This window comes from Bos indicus x Bos taurus, chromosome 11 (genome assembly GCF_003369695.1).
Source record: "Bos indicus x Bos taurus breed Angus x Brahman F1 hybrid chromosome 11, Bos_hybrid_MaternalHap_v2.0, whole genome shotgun sequence".
NCBI classification, from domain to species: Eukaryota; Metazoa; Chordata; class Mammalia; order Artiodactyla; family Bovidae; genus Bos; species Bos indicus x Bos taurus.
The window spans coordinates 92,557,861-92,567,348 of NC_040086.1; the positions used below are offsets into that span (position 1 = coordinate 92,557,861).

Genomic DNA, 9,488 nt, shown 5'->3' on the forward strand with positions numbered 1-9,488 from the left:
GCATCCTCTCATTCCTTGTCTCCAGGCTATTTATCTGTGATTCCATTTTGATTTCAAGATTTTAGATCATTTTCACTATCATTATTCAGAATTCTTTATCAGGTAGATTCCCTATCTCTTCCTCTTTGGTTTGGTGGGCATTTATCCTGTTCCTTTACCTGCTGGTTATTCCTCTGTCTCTTCCTCTTGTTTATATTGCTGAGTTTGAGGTGGCCTTTCTGTATTCTGGAAGTTTGTGGAGTTCTCTTTATTGTGGAGTTTCCTCGCTGTGGGTGGAGTTGTACAGGTGGCTAGTCAAGGTTTCTTGGTTAGGGAAGCGTGTATCGGTGTTCTGGTGGGTGGAGCTGGATTTCTTCTCTCTGGAGTGCAATGAAGTGTCCAGTAATGAGTTATGAGATGTCAATGGTTTTGGAGCAACTTTGGGCAGCCTGTATATTGGAGCTCAGGGCTGTGTTCCTGTGTTGCTGGAGAATTTGTGTAGTATGTCTTGCTCTGGAACTTGTTGGCCCTTGGGTGGTGCTTGGTTTCAGTGTAGGTATGGAGGTGTTTGATGAGCTCCTGTCAATTAATGTTCCCTGGAGTCAGGAGTTCTCTGGTGTTCTCAGGATTTGGACTTAAGCCTCCTGCTTCTGGCTTTCAGTCTTATTTTTACAGTAGCCTCAAGACTTCTCCTTCTATACAGAACCATTGATAAAACTTCTAGGTTAAAGATGAAAAGTTTCTCCACAGTGAGGGACTCCCAGAGGGGTTCACAGAGTTACATGGAGAAGCGAAGAGGGATGAGGGTGTTGGAGATGACCCGAATGACATGAGGTGGAATCAATAGAAGAGACAGCAAGCTAGCCAGTAATCACTTCCTTATGTGCATTCCACAACTGGGCCACTCAGAGATGTTCACGGAGTTGTACAGAGAAGAGAAGAGGGAGGAAGGAGACAGAGGTGCTTAGGAGGATAAAAGCGGGGATGCAAAAGGAGAGAGACAGATCCAGCCAGTAATCAGTTCCCTAAGTATTCTCCACTGTCTGGAACACACAGAGATTCAGAGAGTTGGGTAGAAAAGAGAGGGGGAAGGGAGGAGACAGCGGCGAGCTTGTGGAGAAAAAGGAGAGTCCAAAGCAGGAGAGAGCAGTCAACCCAGTAATCTCAATCCCAAGTAAAAATGGGTACTGAAGATAGGGTTTAAAGGTACAAAATTGATAACAAATACCAAAAAGCAAAGATTAAAAATCTAGAGTAGAGTTTGGAATTTCAAAAATACAATATTAAAGAAAAGAAAAAAAGAAAGAAAGAAAGAAAAAAAAACAAAGTCACAATAATAATAATAATAATAAAAATATATATATATATATATATGAAGTTTGCTTTAAAAAAGAGGGTCTTTTTTTTTTTTTTTTTTTTTTTTGCCAAATAATAGTAGGTTATAAAAGTGAAAATTAAAGGAGTAATAGAGGACTTAAAAATTAAAAAAAAAAAGAATGATCATAAAAATAGTAAAAATATATCTAGGACTTTCTCTGGAGTTGTGGGTATTGTGGGGTCAGTTCATTTTTGGATAGTTCCTTGCCCGGCTTATATTTCTCAAGATCTAAAGGCCTCAGTCCATACTAACGACAGGGTTTTAATCTATTGCACCTTTCACTTCCAAGGCGGTTCCCTCTGTTTAGCTTCTTCTGTTTGCTGGTCTCTTCAGTGTCTGATTTCTGCCCTGACAAAAAGGGGGCGGTGGTGGACACTTATTTTAGGCTCACTTGTTCAGTCACAGTGTGGGGAGGGCGGGACGCTGCAAACAAATAACACTGTCGTGTGCTCGCAGTGTCTTGGCCACACTGGGCCTGCCCCCGCTCATGGCGCGTGCACCCTCCATGCCCACACTGCTCAGGGTCCAGGTTGCTCCGCCGGGAACTGTCCCAGGCTGGCCCTGGGCTGCATGCACCTCCCAGCTCTAAGCCGCTCAGGTTCAGGCACTCAGGTATTCCTCAGAGGTGCAGACTCGGTTGGGCCTGCGTTTTGTGCCCTTTCCAGGTCCGAGCATCTCAGGTGATGAGGTGTTTGGTAAGCACGGTCACTGCGACTTATCGCCTCCCCCATCCCTGCTGCTCGGTTTTCTGGGTGTACAACCGGTGCACCTTCTCATGCGGATGTTCACTGTCCAGAACCCAGGAAGTCTTAGTTAGCAAAGAAGCCTGCTTGCAGTTCAGTAGATAATGTCTCTCTGGGGCACGATTGGCCCCTTCCGGCTCTGGCTGCCTGTCATCAGAGAGGGATGTCCTGCAGTCGGCTAGTTCTGTTCAGTCGTTTTTCTGTGCACGGGCCTGGAGGTGTCTTAGAGCTTTTCTCGTGGTACTATCCCACAGCCTGCTTTGCTAGCCCAAGTTAGTTCACTCAGATTGCCCTCGGGGCATTCAGGCCAGATCCTTACTCTAAGCAATGCAGCCCATGCCTCCCTGCCCAGCCCCCACTTGCTAGTGGCGGGTGCAGGGGTCTGCACTGCTTCTCTGCTGGGGGAGTTACAGTTGGGCTCATAATCTGTGGGGTTTAATTATTTATTTATTTTTCCTCCCTGTTATGTTGCCCTCTGTGCTTCCAAGGCTCACCACAGACTCAGCAGTGAGAGTGTTTCCTGGTGTTTGGAAACTTCTCTCTTTTTAAGACTCCCTTTCTGGGACGGAGCTCCCTCCCTACCTCTTTTGTCTCTCTTTTTTTTGTCTTTTATATTTTTTCCTATCTCCTTTTGAAGACAATGGACTGCTTTTCTGGGTGCCTGATGTCCTCTGCCGGCATTCAGAAGTTGTTTTGTGGAATTTACTCAGCGTTTAGATGTTCTTTTGATGAATTTTTGGGGGAGAAAGTGGTCTCCCTGTCCTATTCCTCCACCATCTTAGGACCGCCCCTTGTGCTCTCTATTTTATAGCAGCTGTCTTGTTTGTCTAGTCTTTCACCAATATCCACATAGCCTTCATTGCAATAGGTCTATCGTGGGTCTTGATATCTACTAGACTAGTGATTCTCAAAGTATTTTTATTAATCAGTATGTGGCATCACCTGAGGGCTTGTTAGAAATGAAAATTCTTGGACCTCACTCAGACTGACTCAAGGGACATAGCCATAGTTCCATGGCCATGCCCAGTCTTGAAGAAAAGTGTAAAGAACAGGATTTTCTCTTCCAAACCCAAAGTGTTGATAGCAAAAACCCTATGTTATGTAGATGTGTGATTGTTTCATGCATGAAGTGTTTCCTCCTTATCTAGTTCATCAAAATGAGAATTAGGACATTCAATGGAGGGTCCCATTGGTGATCCGACCTCTTTTCTACCAGCTCTTTCCTATCATGATGCGATATTATTGCTTTTTAAACAAAACAAAACTCAATGATGAGGAACAACAGAGCAATAGATTTTACACTACTCTTAACAATTGGTGTTTGTTTATAAAAACAAAAAGTCCCCGTTTAAAAAATCTGATGTTAAAAATATGTGCAGACTTTAAAGCACACATTATTTCCTCCAGTCTTTTGTATAATGGTGTGTGTGTTAATGTGTGTGTGTGTGTGTGTGTGTGTGTGTGTAAGGGTGTATGTTTTCTTACTGGGTATATAATGTCACCAGATACACAAAAATATACCCTCACACACACACACACACACACAAACACACACAGATATATATACTTTTTTTTTTGATATACTTTTTTTTTTCTTTTTTTGCCCTAACAGGTTTTCTCATAGACGTTTTCAGTTATATTCGTAATGGCTTTTCAGGTCAGTCCTAGAGATATACCTCCTTATGTATACCTATTACAGATTATTTCTCTCTATGGAAAAATTGAACCACTATTTATCTATTTCTCTATTGATGGGCATTTAGGTTATTTTTAATTTTTCTAACTTTTTCTATTATGAAAAATGCTGCAATCAGTGAGTATCTGTATACATGTAGATTATACGTTTGATATAGCATAAGTGAAGGCATGAGTACAGAATACAAATAATGGGACATAGGGAGTGGTCCAGAATTTTCAATCATGCAGCTTCCTACATAAAGATTAGGTTAGTCTTTTGTATGGGGTGCTCCTTAAAATGCCGGTTCACAGGCCCACATGAGACCTATTGAATAATAGCTCCAAGAAGAACATAGAAGAAGAATAAATGATAAAATATTCAGATATAAAATAAAGTATAAAATCACTGAGTAACAATAGAGAATAAAGGAAGAAACAGAAGTGAACAGTATAAAGTCCTTGCCTAGATGACTCTATTTCCCAGAGCACTCAGTATGTTTCTGAATGGTTCCCGAAGTTCCTAGTTATATCTGCCTTTAATGTTCACATGTGGGTTTTATACTCTCCTTAGAATCATTAATTCTAAGTACATAGAATTAATGTATGCACTTTCTCTGGGAAGCAGACAGATCTGGATGATTATGATGGTGGCAAGAGGGGACTCTCTAAGGGAACTAAAGCTAAGAGAGGGAACAAGACCAGTGCCTCGAGGCATATTTGAGGCACCAGATGACCAGGGTAGAGACCCAGAGGCAACTCAGCCTCATGCACACTGGCCTGATAATCAGGGCAGTTGTGTGCTGAACTACTAGGTCACCTGGCTAAGCGGGGCTAAGAGCTGGGCTTTTGTTCACTATAGAGCCTAGAACATTGTGCTGTCAAAAATACGGAAGAAGGAAGAGGCACAATCCCTGGATAACTGTTGCACTAGACAAACCCTCGCTTGGTGGAAGCTTCAGTTTCTTAAGAGCCTCAATCCTGTCACTCTCTCTCTGCTTCTCCTTTTCTGAATCACTGCAACGACTTTCAAACAGATAGATTATTCCAGAAATTACATTGAGAGCCAAATTATATTAAGGGAATCAAAAGTTATTGAACAGATATATGTTAAGTTCTAGGAAATTTTGTGGGAAACAAAGGTTTCAACAGCATTTGGAGCAATGAAAAGGATGTGGTTTTGTGGAGAAGAGGAAGACAGGAAGAGAGATGCTGATACATGAAAACTGGAAGCCAAGAATTTGGTAGACCTGGAGCCTATTCCTGAATCATCATAAAGTCTCCACTGTTAGTAGTTGCATGTGTAAAGAAGTGGACACAACCCAACATCCATGACACATGTGAGTCATATCTACTGACCTACAAGAGTTTATTATGTTTGTCAAGAACCAAGAGAAACAGGATCTAGAGCCTCAGAGAAACCCATGAACATATCCCCAGAAGGCTAGGATTTCCTCCTTCTAGCTAGGATTTCCTCCTGCCCAGCAGCTTCCCCAGGCCCCTCTTCATGTCTTTATTTCTCAGACTGTAAATGAAAGGGTTGAGCATGGAGGTCAGGACTGTGTAGACAAGTGTAGCCACTCGGTCCTGAACAGTGTAGCTGGACAAGGGCTGTAAATAGACATAAAAGATGCTTCCATAAAACAGGATGACCACAGTGAAGTGGGAGCCACAGGTGGAGAAGGCTTTGTGTTTCCCTGCAGCTGAGGGGATCCTGAGAACTGCTATGAGGATTTGCACATATGAGAAAACAATGCATAGGAAGGGGGTCACCCAAAACACCAGCCCTTCTGTCTTTATTGTGAGATCATTGACAAATATGGAGGAGCAGGACAATTTCAGCAGAGGGTTGATGTCGCAGATGAAGTGGTGGACAACATTGGAGTCACAGAAGGTGAGCTGATTCAGCAGAAGTATGTGTAGGAGTGAGTGGAGGTGAGGCAATGAGCAGGAGAAGGCCACTAACAAGACACAGCGGCAGTGGCTCATAATGGTGACATAGTGGAAGGGGTCACAGATGGCCACATAGCGGTCATAGGCCATGGCTGCCAGAAGACAATTATCAGTTGTGCTCAAGGCATATATGAAATACATCTGGGTCAGACATCCAGCATAGGAGATGGTCTTCGTCTCTGACAGGAAGTCAACTAGCATCCTGGGGACAATGGTTGTTGTATACCAAATGTCAGTGAAAGACAGGACACTCAAGAAGACATACATGGGGGTGTGCAGTTGGGGGTCAGATCTGATGGCCAGGATGATGAGCACATTCCCTGTTATGGTGACCAGGTACATGATGAGGAAGAGAATGAAGAGCGGCTTCTGGTCCTCAGGCCGGGAGGAGAGTCCCAGGAGGATGAACTCAGAAACACTGCTGGTTTGGTTGAGTCCTTCCATTGACTTGGGTCTAGTTAGATACAGGAAGGTTTGTTATTCATCATGCTCCAATTCCACAGCCCAGATCACAAGAACCCAGCAAACTTTGTTTCCTCTGTTTGGTTACTATTGGCAGCTGTGCTGGGAAACTCGTTACCTTCGTGGTCTTTGATGTGCTCCTCTGTTCTCAAATCCACATTATCATAAGCACCTTGTGTTGAAACCAGGAGGAACAGAAGAAGAGTTTTCCTTTAGAAACCTCCAATTCAAGTTCCTTAGTTCCTAGTCTGGGAAATCTAGGACGTTCCTAGTGCTGGGAATACAGCAACAAAGCAGAAATCTTTGCCTTTGTGTAATTCATATAGCTTGGCTGATAGGTCAGATGATTACAAACAGTATATGTAATATAATACCAAATAGCAATACATTTGTTAAAAAAGAGGGTATTAATAGTGTAAGAGATCATTGGGGGTGGGGAGTATTTTAGATACTGAAGTCATACGACCCCCATTCTTTATCAAAGCAAATTCAGTTGTTATAAAATTAAACTTTATCTTTGCATGTCTTCAGTAGACATAAGCATTTGCCAAAATAATCAACAGGGAATATCTGAGAGGACTGTTGAACCCAGTTCAACAGTGTTTCTGTCCTTGTCTGGACACACTTGTCTGTCACCCTCCTTAGCTCACGGCATGCTATCATCAGTCTGTGCAAGTCTCCCCTCTTTCATAAATCGTTTTTCCTTTCATTAATCCCCTGTCCTAAACCACATTTGTACAGAAGGGCATCCATTGTTAACTATTCAATTCATGTTTTAAAATTTCTTCTCTCACATATTTATTCAAAGATATCTATGAGAAACATGTAAGTATGCGTTTTCCAGTCATACCCAGTTACCTCATAATGGACATGAAAATTGCCTCTCTTCCTTGCTACTACAAAATTCTCTATAATGATAGATCTTACATCAGCAATTGTTCTTTAAAGAAATTTTTTAGAGCCAGCATATTCATCCATACTTTGTGAATTACATATTACATCGGAAGTTTCAGGCATTTTGAGATATTGGTTATTTATATATTCTTGGTTACCATTAGAATCCCTACAATGAATATACTTATATCATTAAAGTGTTTAAACTAATTTTCAGAGGCAGTGTATTCTTTAATACATTTTAAATGGACATATTGCAGTGGTACTTAAAGCATTTTAAAGCCTTATGTGTTCCTAAGTATTTTATTCTTTCCGTTGCAATGGTAAATGGAATTGTTTCCTTAATTTCTCTTTCTGTTTTCTCATTGTTAGTGTATAGGAATGCAAGGGATTTCTGTGTGTTGATTTTATATCCTGCAACTTTACTATAATCATTGATTAGTTCTAGTAATTTTCTGGTGGAGTCTTTAGGGTTTTCTATGTAGAGGATCATGTCATCTGCAAATAGTGAGAGTTTTACTTCTTCTTTTCCAATTTGGATTCCTTTTATTTCTTTTTCTGCTCTGATTGCTGTGGCCAAAACTTCCAAAACTATGTTGAATAGTAAAGGTGAAAGCGGGCACCCTTGTCTTGTTCCTGACTTTAGAGGAAATGCTTTCAAATCAAAACCACTATGAGGTACCATTTCACGCCAGTCAGAATGGCTGCGATCCAAAAGTCTACAAGCAATAAATGCTGGAGAGGGTGTGGAGAAAAGGGAACCCTCTTACACTGTTGGTGGGAATGCAAACTAGTACAGCCACTATGGAGAACAGTGTGGAGATTCCTTAAAAAACTGGAAATAGAACTGCCTTATGATCCAGCAACCCCACTGCTGGGCATACACACCGAGGAAACCAGAAGGGAAAGAGACACGTGTACCCCAATGTTCATCGCAGCCCTGTTTATAATAGCCAGGACATGGAAGCAACCTAGATGCCCATCAGCAGATGAATGGATAAGAAAGCTGTGGTACATATACACAATGGAGTATTACTCAGCCATTAAAAAGAATACATTTGAATCAGTTCTAATGAGGTGGATGAAACTGGAACCTATTATACAGAGTGAAGTAAGCCAGAAAGAAAAACGCCAATACAGTATACTAACACATATATATGGAATTTAGAAAGATGGTAACAATAACCCTGTGTACGAGACAGCAAAAGAGACACTGATGTATAGATCAGTCTTATGGACTCTGTGGGAGAGGGAGAGGGTGGGGAGATTTGGGAGAATGGCATTGAAACATGTATAATATCATGTATGAAATGAGTTGCCAGTCCAGGTTCGATGCACGATACTGGATGCTTGGGGCTGGTGCACTGGGACGACCCAGAGGGAGCGTATGGGGAGGGAGGAGGGAGGAGGGTTCAGGATGGGGAGCACGGGTATACGTGTGGCAGATTCATTTTGATGTTTGGCAAAACTAATACAATATTGTAAAGTTTAAAAATAAAATAAAATTTAAAAAAGAAAAATATATAAAGTCTTATGTGTGTGTGTGTGGTCAGTCACTCAGTCGTGTCCAACTCATTGAGGCCCCATGGACTATAGCCTGCCAGGCTCCTCTGCCCATGGAATTTTCCAGGCAAGAATACTGGAGTGAGGTGCCATTCCCTTATCTGGGAGAACTTTCCAGGGATTGAATCCATGTCTCTTACATCTCCTGCGCTGGCAGGCAGATCCTTTATCACTAACAAAATCTGGGAAGCCCTTAAGGTTTTATATTATATATTAATTTATTGATTGCTCTATTAATTTATTTAACATTGTTAAATTAATATTTTATTTCATTTACAATTAACTGCTCATAGTCTAAGTTATCAAATATCTTTAAATTTCAAATACTTCATGTATAATATTGGACTAAAATATTCACATTCTCACGAAGGTTCGTGAAATAATGCATTAAAACACTTAGAAGAGAGAAAATCATATTGTCAGCATGCAGGAGAAGCTGTTGATTCTTATCAGTCCCTGTGTCACTGTCCTTTATCTTCTATTTCTTGATGTTCTTAAAATCAATTAATTTATGTACATAAAGTATCACATCTCTCACTGCCAAATTGTCTGGCTAATTTCAGGATTTTGTAAGTTTTTAATGGAAGGAATATTTGTTTATGCATCAACAATAGGATGAATTGGTAATTAATGTTAATAATAATGACCAATGTTTGTGAGTAAGTATATGTATCAAGTTTATATTAAGCATCCTACTAAATCCTAAGGAATTATGAAGCATTTTAAGAGATTAAGGCTTACAGCATTGAAGTGGTTTGCTGAAGTTCACTAAAGACATTAAGGCTCCCCTGATAGCTCAGTTGGTGAAGAATCCCCCTGCAATGTGGGATACCTGGGTTCAA

General features: G+C 41.1%; 1 protein-coding gene across 1 annotated transcript; it reads right to left on the reverse strand.

The window, feature by feature from the left end:
- Positions 1-5,238: 5,238 nt before the first annotated feature.
- On the reverse strand, positions 5,239-6,171 carry LOC113900779 (olfactory receptor 1L8-like). The gene has a single exon (XM_027554420.1). The coding sequence runs from the start codon at positions 6,169-6,171 to the stop codon at positions 5,239-5,241; it is 933 nt and encodes a 310-aa protein (XP_027410221.1).
- Positions 6,172-9,488: the final 3,317 nt, after the last annotated feature.

Bases quoted from the DNA above. Each gene is read 5' to 3' on its own strand.
- LOC113900779 (XM_027554420.1), bottom strand. From the start codon at position 6,171: ATGGAAGGACTCAACCAAACCAGCAGTGTTTCTGAGTTCATCCTCCTG.